Source organism: Nematolebias whitei, chromosome 9, assembly GCF_014905685.2.
Source record: "Nematolebias whitei isolate Nwh7 chromosome 9, NemWhi1, whole genome shotgun sequence".
Taxonomy (NCBI): Eukaryota; Metazoa; Chordata; class Actinopteri; order Cyprinodontiformes; family Rivulidae; genus Nematolebias; species Nematolebias whitei.
In genome coordinates, this window is record NC_056506.1 from 33,541,564 (window position 1) to 33,557,519 (window position 15,956).

General features: G+C 37.2%; 1 protein-coding gene across 1 annotated transcript in view; it reads left to right on the top strand.

The window, feature by feature from the left end:
- LOC119414228 (ephrin type-B receptor 1) overlaps positions 1-6,091 on the top strand; it is a gene marked incomplete at its 5' end in the record, with an annotated part of 145,019 nt that extends 138,928 nt beyond the window's left edge. Inside the window, 3 exons of the mRNA XM_037681328.1 lie at positions 3,381-3,574; positions 4,463-4,618; positions 5,422-6,091. Coding sequence (XP_037537256.1) covers positions 3,381-3,574; positions 4,463-4,618; positions 5,422-5,530 — 459 coding nt within the window. The remainder of the gene's footprint in view (positions 1-3,380; positions 3,575-4,462; positions 4,619-5,421) is intronic.
- Between the last annotated feature and the right edge of the window lie 9,865 nt (positions 6,092-15,956).

Below are 15,956 nucleotides of genomic sequence, written 5' to 3' on the forward strand. Positions count from 1 at the left end.
ACTACATACTGCCACATTTTCTGCAGATGAAGGACAATTGCCATTAATGGTTGAAAATATGGTGAAAAGCATTTTGCAACTCAAAAATACATTATATATCTGGTTTAATAAATCAGAGCACAAGGCTGCAACTGTTTGAGTTGCACCAACAAAGCCATTAGGCAAAAAAAAAAAAAAATGTGAATTAGGTTTTTTTTTGTTTTTTTGGATGAAATAATCCTTTACCGCAAATTACTGTTGTAAAAAGCAATGCTTGTTTTTAAAAAGTTACTTCTTTTTTTTTTTGTAGCAGTATTGTTTATTTTTTGTTTTACTAGAGAAAAAAAAGCTGCAATACTCAGCTGCAGGGATTTTGTTGGTGTGCATGTGGATTTGTATTTCAATTATTATGAGCAGAAAAGCAATGACTTACTGAAGCTAAAAAACCAAAACATTTACACTACTGCAGAAGGTGGCAGATTCTAAAGAAGTTCAAGTGTCCATTTCATTAGAATTTGAAAAATATAAAAGAAACAAAAGGTGAACACAGTTTAAATCAAATTAGTTATTACATTTTTACTTTCTGCTGTACTTTTCAAATTTATTTATCTAAACAAATGTAGTTTTATGGCATTTACCTCATATACAGTACTAGGAAAACCTCATATGAAAAAAAAAAAGTAAAAACATTTTCTATTCACCCTGTCTTCTATCAGCTTCTTTTCTTAGCACATCACTGAAGATGTCCTTGACTCTGACTTTGAAAGTAGACTTATCACGGGCAAATCCTCACACGATCCCTTTCCTTCCTGGCCATCTTTTGAGAGCAATGAATGATTGCTGAGAGCTCTGCTTTGTTCCCCATGTCCGCTTGGACAAGGTCCATCCTCACAGGCACAGACACAAACATGCACAACCATTGGATCGTGTCCCATACTGAGGTCCTTCTCCCTAAGCGCTACTTTGTGAGACAACTAGCCAACCATCAGTCCTCTGAGGACCTTACTCCACCAGGAGTGTCCAACCAAGCAGATGTTGCCTCAGTGGGCCAGAAGCAAATATTGCCTGGTGGGACTGGCACCACTCAGCGTGTCTGCCTCCTCAGCGCACACAAACTCACACTTTTAGAACACTCACACTGTCTTTTGCCATCTTGCGTCTTCTTCCACACCCACACAAAAGTTAAAGCCACTGTTTTCTTTCTTCTCTTTAAATCCCCCTTGCTCAATATAGCATCAAAGCCCTCCTTTATACCCCTCCCTCTGCCCTTCTTTTACACGCCATGTGTGCAGATTCTGCTGAGAAGCACTCAGATTCACAGTGGAGTTGGCAATCTAGAGAAAAATGCCTATTTTTAAGGATAGTATCTTTTGCACTGGATCTTCAATTAGTTTCTTATCCTGCAAGTAAAGAGAAAAGATGACATCGACACAGATAGGTTAGATATATTGAAATTGTTGTGCAAGGTCCTCCGTAATGCTTAGTCTTCAAAATCAGGCTGAAAGCCTTTTGTTGATGCAGAACAAACGTGTTTCACTTGTTACATTTTATAACCTTTTGTTTTTGTATGTTTTTTAAAAAAAAAACAGAATAATATGAAGCTTATAGCCTCAAGATATATCCCCGCTACTTCAAGGTCTTCCATGCATCTCAAGTTACAATCCAGTTTCTAAACACTTGACTTGAACTGTGACTCCTCTGAAACTCTTAGTTGTTAACTGCAACGTGGCCTGAGAAGTTTTTAAGAGGCACATGTCAAGTGGATGCACTTAACTACTTTAATTATTTGAAATCTGTCTGTTTCCCCTAGTGGCTCCTACAACACCACAGCGTGTTTTCACTCTATTTCCTCATTGCGTCCTCCAGGGCTGACATGATTGGCTAGTGTCAGGAAAAAGGGCACATCAGGCTGAATGCAAACTGTCACTTAAGCGAATGGCAGGAGTTAGGAGTGGTAGAGAGGGGTGCTGCCAGGGCTGGAGTGAGGCAGAAATGAGTGTGTCACCATTACTCAGTGGATATGCCTAATAAAATCAAAGAGAACTCCAATAATGTTGTTTTTAATGAAGTGCATGCTATTGTCAGTCAGCCAGTTGGTCAAAAAGTAATGGAAATGGCAGCAACTGGATTCAGTTTACCACTTGTGTGATCAGAAATTTTAAACAAATTTCACTTACTAAATGTGTTTATTTTTTTGTTTGTTCTTCTTTTGTTTTTTTTTTTAAGTATGTTTTAGTTGTAGGTAGGTAAATGTATTTTAGCTTTCTATTATTTTATTTTTTTTTAATATGTGCCAATAACCTCAGAAAAAAAAAATAAGAAGGAAAATAGATTTGGAGGTTTGCTACTCATTCAGAATTTAAAAAACAAAGAAAGAATTATTATTAGAACAAATCAGTTGGTGATCACAATTTACCTGAGTGGTATTTTTTTCCCACATCTTTGTAAACAGTGTTCTGTGTTGATTGACAGTCACAGTTTGCTGCAAGATGTTGCTTTGAGCAAACTCAAGGGGTGGTCTAAAAGATGTCGGTTGGTTTGCTTGTTTTCTTGCATATTTTATGATCATCTGACGAAGAAGCAAATATAAATAAAAAATCCCTGGTATTCTATGAAAGAGTGTAGATCAACTGCTGCCTTTCATGCCTGAGTTTTAGACTATCTTATGTTGAGAAACCGACAGTTGAAGTAGCTGTTTTAGTTAACCTTGAAAATAATTTGGCGCAGTGCACAAAGTGTCATGCTTAGAATATGTTTTGTGAATGACTCTCAGCTATTGTCACACCAAATTTTAGCTCAGTTACTGAAAGACTGGCTGAGTTATAGCCATTTTTTGTGTGGTGGCCATCTTGGATGTGGTTCAGTCCTTCTTTGTTTGTTTGTTCTCTCTTCAGGGGTCACCACAGCAAGTCATCCATCTCACTCTGTCCTCACTCCAACTACCCATGTCCTCTCTAACTGTATCCATATATCTCCTCTTTGTCTTTTTCCTGGCAGTTGCATTTCTAACATCTACCAATATACCCACTGTCCCTCCTCTGGTCATGTCCAAACCATCTCAGTCTGGTCTCTAACTTTATCTCCCAGTTGTTCAATTTGTGCTCTGTCTCTAATGATCTCATCGCTACTCTCATGGATCTCATTCCATCTTAATAACATTGAGTCCAAGCATTATTCAATTGTAAAAGTTTCAATAAAATAACAAAGGTTTATGAGATATTTTGTTAACGGACAAAGCTGGTTGACATCAACAGGGATTAATAATTTGTCTAATGTCAGCTCATTTTAGTCTTTTTTTTTTTCAAAATTATTGATAACTTAAACTTTGTTGAGGACGGATGATTTTTTTTCTTCACATTTCAAAGCAAAGCATCATAAAAATGACCTTCCTTTTTTCTTAGGTGATCAATGCTATTGAACAGGATTATCGTTTGCCACCCCCGATGGACTGTCCCAGTGCCTTGCACCAGCTGATGCTTGACTGTTGGCAGAAAGACCGCAACGTACGACCTCGCTTTGCTGACATCGTCAGTACCCTAGACAAGATGATCCGTAACCCAACCAGCCTCAAAGCTGTAGCCAACATGCCTGCAGTGTGAGTAAACACTTTGCAAGACACAACTTCATATTAGATATGTTTAAATATCCTTTTCATCTGTTTGTGGAGCATTTACACACAAAACAACTCTGCTCTTACATGTTTTTTTTTAATAGTGATATTACTCTTGGTTACATCAAACCTGAACTTTTCCACTCTAGTTTGTGTTTTTTATCCTTTTCCATATAGTCCCAATACTGACACTTTTACCTCATAACCTTGTAGTGGTGAAGCACAAACACAAAGAAAAGCCTATCTAAAGTACACAGAAACATGTATTTACTATAATGCACATGGGATATTTTAATTTAAGAAATGCCACTAGCAATTATTTGGCAGCAATTAAATAAAAAAATGTTTTGAACAGACTGTCTTTGTAATTATATTTAACAGTTTGCCTAACTGGATAAAACAAGAAAAAAGAAAACAAAGTAAAATTGGATACAATGTCTTAAAATCATTAGGCTTCTATAGGAATTAACTAGAGCGTTCGGGTTGGCTGAGCTACTGAGGGTCATTCGGAGGCCTGAAGCCATTTGTTTTGGCTGTGTGAGTTGGGTCGCTGCCATTTTGCACCAGGTGAACTTTTGGCTGGATGTCAACCTGAGTTTTTACAGTTGAGCATGCTAGCCCTCAAGTCCTCTATAGAAAATACACTTTCAGACCATGTTGTATCTTATTTTGAAGATATTGTTGGCCTGATAATGACTGGCCATGACCAACAAAGTATGTTTATACTAAGGTTAAATCGCTGAAATTAAACTTATTTTGTATCTTTTGAAACCCGCCCACATGAATGTCAGCCTCCTCCAACCCTACAGTTATTCTAAATATTACACCATAGCCCCTTTTTAACCCCTTTTCCTCTCTTCTCTCTCTTTTCAGGCCTTCTCAGCCACTGTTGGACAGATCCATACCTGACTTCAACACCTTCAGTTCAGTCGAGGACTGGCTGAGTGCCATCAAGATGAGCCAGTACAGAGACAACTTCCTCAACTCAGGCTTTACCTCCCTGCAGCTGGTGGCTCAGATGACCTCAGAGTGAGTTCACTTGCTTTTGTGCAAATGAAATATCCAAACACTTAACGGCTGTTGACGGGCGCACTTGTATAAAATGCCTCCATGTCAAGTGCTTGAATTTTTAGCCTGAATGCACCCAGTGACTCAAGTCATTCATTTATTGCGTAACGTTAAACACTGTGACGTGTAGGTAACAAAAATAGTAATTTATGTGACAAAAATAATGCATTTATACAGTGATGGGAATAGATCTTTGTGTGCTACTTTGGTATTATAACAGTAACATGTTTTGAGGTAGTAAGAGTTTTAAATAATTCAAATGCACAACTTTAAGAAGTTTATTTACTCACTGCTGCTGGGTTATTTAAGAGTAAGGGTCATGGCCACATTTTTCAAAACAAAATTCTTGCACTCAGTTTATTTTAATTAACAATGTTGTGAAAATGTAAAATTATTCAAACATTTTTATTAAAAATGTATGCTTGAGGCGTCGGTAGTTTTTGATGCAGTTGTTTGCAATTCAAAGCGACGTGTTTTGGCCAAGTATTCTCTCAAGACATGTAGGATTAATTTTGAAAAATTGTGCTTTCTATTCATCGCTGCTAGCCGCCTGTCCTGAAATTGTGCTTCCCATATGTAGTGAGGGTATCACTGTAACAGCTTCAGAAAATGATAGGCCCTTTTCTGCTGGTATAATCGCATCTCATTCAAATGATCCATTCTACCTTCAATATGATGGAAATCCTTTCATCTATGTCTTCAAAACAGGTTCTCACTTTTCAATTTCTTTTCCTCTGCCTCTTTTTTATTTTTTATTTTCTCAGAGACTTGCTTAGAATAGGAGTGACCCTGGCAGGCCACCAGAAGAAAATCCTCAGTAACATCCAGTCTATGAGGGTGCAGATAAGCCAGTCACCTCCAACTATGGCATGACTACAGGAGGCGCTGTGCCACGGAAAGGGCAGTATTCGCAGGACCAAAAACAGCAGCCCTCGAATGACCCCCGATCCATCGGAACGCGCCAGAGTCGAGACTGTCGTCTTAATCTAACCCACTAGAATGGCAACAGGAGACCAGGGTCTACACTCCCACATGGATAGCGATTGTCATACTTCCTGCAATCCATCCCAGGCATTCAGGGTCCAGACCTTGTACTGTTTCTTCATTTATCACAAAAGGAAGACCAACATCAATTGCTGTGGTTTCAAACTGCATTTGTGTCACCATAAACCAAAACGACTCCCAACAACCAGACATCAACACAGAGAGCAACTCACAAATTTGAGCTTTGTGGTGCAATGGGTGAACTTGTTCTTCTGTATGAAATGGACTCGAAAAAAGTTTCAATTGTAGACACAAGTGTGCGACATTTAGAAACCTGTGACCTGTGATTTTACCCACTCTGTTGTCAGTCTGTGAAATGAAGAGGCCTTCATCTGATGAGTAAAAAAGGCCCATAAGAAAAAGCAACTACCGGTAGAAGTAAATGGAGGAAGAAGTATACAGGGATGTACAGTAAAACACCATTTTCAACTTTTACTTTTTTTTTTGCTTGTTTAAACATTTTTTTTAATAATGTATTTTAAATGAACACATGAAAACTCAAAGCTTATACATTGTTTTAACCATCTGTTTGTTTTGCCACTATAGCAAGATGCCACCCACCTGTGTTTCAACTAGAACACTACCTGTGGAGGTCTGGTCGCAATGCCTTGCCAAAAGACTTTATAACACCCCCACCTAGAGAATATAAATAAGTTTATCACTTGCTAAATATGATTATATCGTTCAGAATAAACCTTCATATTGAAGGTGTTATATATGAGTATGTATGTACAGGACTCTGCTTGCATTTTTGGCAAAGACGTGTTGACTAGATTGCGATAGACACATGCAATGTGTAGTTTACTATGATGACCTGTTTTCCTAACTGAACAGCAGATAATTGGGGTACATCTCCATAATCTAGGGGTTCTACATTGATTTGTGACTGAAACATAACAGAGGAAAATGTGCGATTAATCTTGGGTAAAGAACTGTTATTGTAGATCTGTATGAAAATTGTTGTAGAAGTTTAAATAATTGAAAAGAAAATATCCATTACCTGGAGACCTTGTTAAATGTGGGTGTACACATGCTGTCTCTTGCTGGTGAGCACTTACATGTACAGTTACGTTTTATTTTTATTTGTTGTTTGTGTTGGTCAATACCGAGTGCATGAGAATGAAAAGTTGTGTCTTGGCAGACTCAGACCTATAGTAAGCAAGCTGCTGATCCCACTGACAAACTCATTTTCATGTCAATTTTTTCTAAATTTATCTGATTTTATTCTAGGGAAACCCTTGTTTAGTGCTTTTCTTGAAGTGCTACTGCAAGATTTTCCACAAATTTGAAATGCATGGGAAAGCACCTAATCAAGACATTGGAAATCAGGGTGAATCAGCATCACTTCTCTGCGCAGTGAATATGAACATCTGGGTTGAGGTTTGCCAACAGGCACTCGATGCCATTTTGATGAACACACAGACTTAAACAGCCCTCGTGGGTACACTAATCACAATGCAACACGACCTTAAACGGACCGCTGTAGTTAAGCTGCTGAGTTTATCCATGCGCCCTCGCTATATGTTGTTACCATATGGATGGGTGAGTCAAATCCGAACGCCACACTGCTAAAGAGAGTTTCACTCATATATGAAATTGGCTGCAGTACTCCCAAAGGAAGTCATTTATGACAGCCTGTAAAATTACTTGTCAGTGTTGGAACGGTTCTGGTTACTGCACAAATATGATTTATTTTTCTTAGCTTGGGAGTGTTGTTTTTTTTTTTATTTATTTTTTTTTTATTTAGACTGCAAAATGTATGTTGCTTTTGAACAAAAACTAGTTTTATTTTTTTATTTTTTTTTAACTATGGGTACTGGCTTCAAACTCAGCTTTTGTGACAGCAGGTGATGTTTATTTTTATTTTTTTTGTGACCTTGAAATTGGTTAGAATGAGATCAAATGTGGTCATTAAAACTGATTTTTTTTTTTTTTTTACAAAAACTGACCCTGTCATTTTATTTTATTTTGTTTTATAAGCTCAGTTTGAAAAGATATAAGGGATAATGTCTCGAATTAACATTCAAATTTGAGAAAAGGCCCAGTAATTGTATATTAACCATCCCAAACTCTCATTATTCTAGACCCACCTCTTATCTTTCCGTTCTGCCCTCTATCTCTTACTATACTATCCTAGCTAGCTGGCTGGTCTCCAGCTCGTTTATCCTGGGTGTAACCAAGCTGTCCTGGGCTCTGTCTGGGGTTAGGCAAGGCCAAGGCTGCACAGAGAAATAGCTGGCACCATGCTTCACTGGGCCCAGGAAGGGTGAAAAAACATGCTAAGACCCCTGTGTGACAGGCATCTGATCAACCACAGGATGAGAGACTGATGGGACCAGCTACATGCACAGTTACACACACACACACTCTCACACAAGACATTACTCTTGTGTTATTGTCATATCTGATTTTTATAGGCAAAATGTGGACTGAGACCTGAAAAACTGTGCAGATGTAATAGAAAGAGGGTAAATCATTAAGTTGAGATAAATAGATAAAAGTCATAAAGCTATTTATTGAACATTATGGTTTAATATTTTAATTATGCCGTTTTTTTTTATTGATAATTGCTACGTTTTTTTCTAGTTTAAGTACTAGAACACACAGTAATCAATCTAATAGTTTGCTACTTGGTCAAAATCAGTTGCTTTTTCTTTAAATGACCCAACTATTTGATCTACTAACAAAATATATCTACCTTACAGTAACATCAGTACCGGATGTATTATGTATGTAACTGTACCAGTACAGTACAGTTACGTGTAGTCTATTATAGATCTACATTACATTCAATTTTTATATATCCTTCACAGAATCAATCATTTCAGTTTAAATGTATTAATTATTTATTAATCTCAGTCATATTTGCTTTATATCCCAAAAGCTTGCAAAAGAGATGGTGAATGAATTCATTTTGCAACAGTGTAATTCTTTTCCCCTCATTTGCTCAGTTTGTCTCTCTAAATATTTCACTGTAATGACACTCCAGTGTAATGAATGTAGAGGCGGTTTGTCGTCCCTCTCTGAAAGCTGGTTCACACGAAACCCATTTGTCACACGCGAATACAAAACACAAGAACAGAGCTTGTTAAGTGTTTCATGGAGCTATAAATGTCTAAGGAGGGGCCAACGACTGTTTTAGTGAATAAATCCATGTTTTGTTTTTTATTATTTGTGGATCAGAGCAATAAAAGCTGTGTTCAACTGAAAATGACCAGGCAAGACTCCTAACAAAAAATGCACTCATTAAATTGAACCAGTTTCTTATTTTTTTTCTGTTTCAGATCAAAAACTTAAAGATTTACAGACTAATCAAACGACATACATCCACTTCCCATCCTTGTGGTCACACACAGAGAAAACAAAGAGTTGTGGTCGGACAGCGTCAAGAAAGATGGGATTAAATGTATTCCTTTTTTTTCTTTTGTTTCCAAACAGGTCACAATCTCTCTCTATGGTACAGATTTAACGAGAGAGTTGATTGCGAGCGTGCACATGTCGGCTTTTGTTTGTGTGAGTCGCTGTGCGAGTGTGCGTTTTGTGCATATTCGACACGTTTATGTGTACAGACACTATTGTGTGCACAGGTACCTTGTTGACGAGTGAATGGCTTTCTTTCTTTCCATTTGTTTCTGTATAGCTGCCACTCGTACATTGTGAAAAATTATGTGTCAAAGGTTTGTAAGATGTAACTTTCTGAAAACTATTGTACTAAAATGCACTTAATAAACGCCTTGGAAAACAAGTCAATCACTTTGAAGGTAGTCGTTTAATTAAAAAAAAACAACTATTTTTTTATGTAGTAGACAAAACAGCTGGGAGTTTATATTTTATTTGATTAAGTTTCATTCTTGTCAATGCTGTCAACCAATGCGTTCATAAAAGGAAATCAAAATAAGCAGCTTTTTGTCACCGCTGATCTGACTGACGGTATGTTAAAAGCAATCAGCCACTAATAAGCAAGCCATCATTTAGAAGTGACCCCCACCCCAATAAAGGCTCTCCAAGAAATGTGACAATATTTTGACAAACTAGTGAAAATCATCCATCTATTTAATATTGCACACATAACTAAATAGGCTAGGAGTTAACGTAATAAACTAAATCTGACTTGCACGACTAACTTTCTGAGCGCATCGCGTATTGGAAACATTGATGGAGGGTAATTTTATAGCTAATGAGGTGTGTCAAAAAATATGGGGATGAATTCACCTTTTATCATTCCTTTGTAGAAGCTTATTGACTAATTGATTGGTTGTATTGGACTTCATATTAGCAGATAGAGGCCCTGCGCCAAACGCAGAGAAAGCCAACAAGAATTATGAAAAGCAATTTCCAGCCATTTTAAATGTGTAACTAATGTGCTGTCGTCCGCACTTTGTCTTCTCCATTAGAAGATATTGCTTATAGTAATAGCACTGAAAATGTGATAAAAAGCTGTTACAGAAATCGATGGGGAAAAAAGTGCAAAGTGAAAGAAGCTTTCCCTATAGAAAAGCATGTTGCCTGCTGCCTTGCATGCAGAAATTTTAGCTGAACATCTGGCACAATCTGTTTGTGCTCAAACTATGTGTTTTGGATAAGTCTCAGCTACTACAAGACAAAATCTGACCTCAGTTTGCCAATTAAAATGACTAATCTATCAAAGAAAATGTAATTCTTCTGAGCTGTTGTGTACTAATCATCAAAGTCAAACATAGCCGGCACAAGGAAGGGGTCAAAACATCTTTTAATCATATTTATTACATTAATGCTTGTGGGGCTGTGGGAACTTGGTGGTGAGCGCTGCAGTTCTGTAATCTTGAGGTTGCACTTATCAGGAAGGACATCCCATGTAAAACAAGTCAAATCTTTGTTGTGCTGCAGCAACCCCTGAAGATGGGAGCAGCTGAAAGAACGAGAACATGACAGCGATGGTTGCTTTGGTGACAACAAGAAACAAGTTAGCCATTTTCTTATTTATTTAAAGCAATGACAGCATCACTGCAGGCAAAAAAACAATAAAATAATGGTTTAAAAAAAACATTTATAGCTAAAATTCATTCATTTTGGCACTACATCCATCCATCAACAGATGGATGCTACTCTTATTGATAAATGGACTTTTGTGGCATGTCGTTATCACAACTGATGCATTTTATTAATTTTTAAACGTATGTATAAGTCATTAAGTCACAGTTAAAGGAAAAATAAAACACTAAGTTTCCTGTTTTGAAGATTAAATGTCTCACTTAATAGATATTGCTCTTTTAGGCTTCAAGTGTGTCTATTTTTCTGATCAACATCAGATCTGTTTGAGGAGGTAGGACTGGTGTCAAAATCCTTGGGGAGATCTTTATCTTGTTCTTGTACTGCTGAGTCTTTTTGTGTCTTTATTTATTTATTTGTTAATTGTTGTAGTTTGCACTTAGTTCAGTCAGTAAAATCATCTGGTTGTTAAAATATACTTGATTGGTTAAAAAAATGCTGCTTTTTGTCAAACCATAGGACGTGATATATGACTAAATATTTCCAGAGGAGAAAAATTCAAACACCTTACTGATGGCTAACAAGTGGATATGGAAATACTTTGTTCTGGTTATTATTATTTATTTTTTTTCTTCAAACCTTCAGAAATTAAGTTTGATTTAAGTGAATTTGTGTTGCAGTCTGTGAATTAAAATGTGTTAAAAAAAAAAAAAAGCAAGTTCATTCCACAAATGTTTCCCAGCAACTATCAAAAAGTGCAGGTTAAGGTTCTGTGAAAGACCTAATAGCCCTTATACTGTTCACAAATACTTAAACAGCTTTAATGAGCACTGATACTGTGACATCCTTTATAGTACTGCTCCTATTTGCTTGAGCTTAAATGAGCCTGTTTGTCACTTTAATCAGAGCAATTAGAGGCACGGGAAGATATTGCCCTTGTGACGAGGAGCTCTACTTTACATTAGAGGTGAGATTGACTAAAGTGTGTGTGGAAGAGAATTGTACTCATAGAGGTTGACAAAAACAGAGAAACGTATATGGAACATTGTTTTTGATGCATTATTGTTCTGCAACTGGCTGTTTATTGCTGATAAGGGAAGGGAGTCAGTTTGTTTCCCGTTAAAGTCATGTGAAGTTGGAAAAGTGACTTCTCAGCAGCAAATCATTTCCTTAATCAATATTCCCGGAGCAATCAGCTGGAGAAAGGGATTGTGCCACAGTAGGGAACTCCTGCAGAAAGCTGGGAAGAGAGTTCAAGGAAAAAGATGGAATCATTCCAGTGGTGCAGAGCTGAGTGAAATAGTTAAAAAGTTGAAGTCCATATAATTGAAGGCCAGTTAAGAAAGCAAAAGTAAAAGGCAAGCATGAGCTGAGTCCTTGCAGGGATTGAAAGACAACAGAACTTTCCAGTGCAACAGAAAGTGTCAAATTCTTGTCGCAACTATATATATATATATATATGTGCTAACCTGTGTGTGGGTCTCTGCCATTTTTTTTTTTTTTTTCAAATAAATACATTTGGGAAAAGACAGCAATCATGCAGTAAAAATAACTTGAGCTGTGTCCATCCCCTGCAGCTGGTTGTTCAACTTGTGGCCTAAATCAGATCCTCTTGCTGCTTGTTGGGCCGCAATAAGCTGTGTGTGTATTTACAATGAATTCAGAAGCTGGGGAAACGTCCAAGGCACAAACTGCCTAGTGGAAGACTGGTGCATAAGAAATAGTACAATATATAAAAAATAACAATATAAAAGAGTAAAACACTATTTTGCATGCATATTCTGATAAACATTTTTATCAATACATGCATGTATGTGTTTAAAGATTGAGTAAAATATAGACTTAATAATAAATTTTTACAAATTAGCTATTGAGTTACACAAAAAGCTTACCGTTTAAACCAATAAAATGTTATGTGATATCTTTTAAGATGTATTTGAAAGCAGTAAAGATACATTTTTAACATGTAAAAACCTAACAACCTTTATTTGTATTTATGTAAAGGGGAGCATTAAAAAATAATGGGTTATGTTTAAGGTTTAGAAGACAAGATATTCAATGGTTTTTATTATGAGCTATAAAGAATAAATAGATTCAAAAACATAGATTGTGTGTGTGTCATATCATTTAGTTAATATTTGCTAATTGTGATGTCTTTTATGATAAGAATAAAGGGTTTATTTCTTTCTAGTCTATTTTCAAAATAGTGTGAAATGAGCCAAATGCTTTGTCACACAAATACAGTATTTAGTAGGTGCATTGCATGTTTTAATGTGATCATTATTTTTATTTATTTATTTATTAAATATAACTCATACATTTGTCCATGAAAAATTAAAGCTATTTGAGCACCATTGTTTTACAAAGCTTTGTCAAATATTTTCATGTTTGGTGCATTTTTTTTTTCTTTTAATTGAGACCAAAAATAAAAACGTGCCACATGTGTAAATTCTTCAGGTTATTTAAATGTTCGTCCCTTGCATTAATGAATCTCAGAATCTCAGTCAGTGCATAATTGTGCACACAGTTTAATTTCCTTCGTAATTATTATCCATCAGTTGTTGTAGACGCTCAGTTGATTGATTATTTTCATAAAAATGCTGCTTAGCAGTGCAAAACATCAAAGTTTCTGTAAAAGTGAAGCTGAGATAATCATAGAGGAAGTGCAAAGAAATAATGTGTTTTATTTGGCAGATAAAAGATTTAACATGATGAACAACAAAAAATAAAAACAAAAACTTCAGAGTTGCAAAAAATGGAAGAATGGCCCACAGGGTTGGAGTAAAACGGCCTGACAGAGAAATATCTGTGTGTTCATCAAACAACTTTAACTTTACCTTTTACTCCACCAGAAAGCTGCTGCTCCCACTATATTGATAGAGAAAAAAACTAGTATAATTATTAAAGCTTTGATTAAAAATGACTATAAACATTAAAATTACAATGAGGGTTCTGAATGTTAATTAGTATATGATGTGGTGTGTGTGCGTGGGGCGGGGGGGGGGGGGGGGGGGTGATAGAGAGGTTTTCTTCAGAAAATGGGATGTGAATCAGTTATAATTTTGTCTGTTTATGTTTCTCAGCAAATAACACTGTTTATTTATGTGTATGTTTTTATTGTCTATGCCTGTTTGTCTGTGTGTTTGTAGCATAAAAAAAATTATCTCCTGAATCAGTGGGCTGATCCAGTATTGACCGGAGGTGCATCTATAACTACCGGTAAATAACTTTTGCGTCAACCCAAGTCAAGATGACTGTCACGGCTAAGCAAACAGCCTATAAAAATGTTTATAACAGACAGTTTCACAGATATTGAGCAAACATTTGGTGTTGTAGCTGAAAGTTATCCACAACACATATGATGAATTTTAACAGATGTTGCAAGATAAAAAATAAATAATAATAATAATAATGTTGCCTTTAGCCATTGGAGTCAACTGTGTTTGTTAGCAGAATGTCTCATAAATCTCTAAACAGTAGTAGTACTGTCATGGCGGCCTTCTCCATGATCCTCCATCTGCCTGCACGGACCAAACTATGCAACAGTTGGGTTTCGCGGGAAACTATTGAATGTTCTGTGTCTACCAGACACGATTCTGGAGGACAATCATCATCCATTGTCGAGGCCATTATTATTATTTTGCTGCTATCTGGATCACACTGTTGCAGACAGAGCCACTCTGCTAGCAGTACCATACTGCAAACAAAACCATGCTACTAACAAAATCACATTGCTAATAGGACCATGTTACTAAAAGGATCACACTGCTAACAGTACCATGCTGCTAACAGGACCACACTTCTAACAGAACCACATTGATAACAGTACCATGCTGTTAACAGTGCCATGCTGCTAACAGGATCACATTGTTAACAGGATCATGCTGCTGACAGAGCCACACTTCTGGCAGTACCATGCTGCAAACAAAACCACGCTGCTAACAAAATCACATTGCTAACAGGACCACACTGCTAACAGGACCACACTGCTATCAGCATCATGCTGCTAACAGGACCACACTGCTAACAGAACCACACTGCTAACAGTACAATATTGTTAACAGTCCCATGCTGCTAACAGGACCACGCTGCTGACAGAGCCACACTTCTGGCAGTACCATGCTGCAAACAAAACCATGCCGCTAACAAAATCACATTGCTAACAGGACCACACTGCTAACAGGACCACACTGCTATCAGCATCATGCTGCTAACAGGACCACACTGCTAACAGAACCACACTGCTAACAGTACCATGTTGTTAACAGTACCATGCTGCTAACAGGACCACACTGCTGACAGAGCCATACTGCTGGCAGTACCTTACTGCAAACAAAACCATGCTGCTAACAAAATCACATTGCCAACAGGACCACACTACTAACAGGTTCACACTGCTAACAGTACTGTGCTGCTAACAGGACCACACTGCTAAGAGGACCATGCTGCTATCTGTACGATGCTGCTAACAGGACACACTGCTAACAGAACCACACTGCTAACACTACCATGCTGTTAACAGTAGCATGCTGCTAACCACACTGCTAACAGGACCACACTGCTAACAGGGCCATGCTGGTAAGAGAAACTCACTGAAAACAGAGACAATCTGCTAACACTACCATGCTGCTAACAAAACCACACTGCTAACAGTACTATGCTGCTAACAGGACCACACTGCTAACAGGACCATGCTACTAACAGGACCATGCTGCTAGCAGGATCATGCTGATAAGAGCATCTCACTTAAAACAAAGCCAATCTGCTAATAGGACCATGCTGCTAACAGTAGCAGTATTTTACGACACTATTTTTGTTTCACTTGCTTTTTTATTGTTGTATATTGTTGTCTGTATAAAACAGGTCTCCCTTGAATATGAGTCCGCGTGACTCAATGAGACAGTGTAAATATAGGTTAAATTAAAAAGAATTGTACAACTTTCCAAAAAATATTCACTGGATCTATTTTTGATTTACCCAATTCAAGATGGCCACACAAAAATGGCAATGACTCAGCCAATTTGATAAATATCTTATTACAGTTTTGTGCAGTAGTAGCTGCACGTTGAGCTCTACACATCGCTCAATAAACTGAAATCCTGGCATCAACACACGTTCTGAGTGCTATCACACCTGGGGAGACCTCAAAATCTCACAGGATTTGAACAATGCCGTTATCAAGCTTTAGTCAAAAGAACGGCAACTTTACTTTTTCTCGATAATTTTCTTTCTCTGACATAAAAAGTGGTGGGGAATGTGCATTCCATCAAGGAAATTTAGGTCTTTA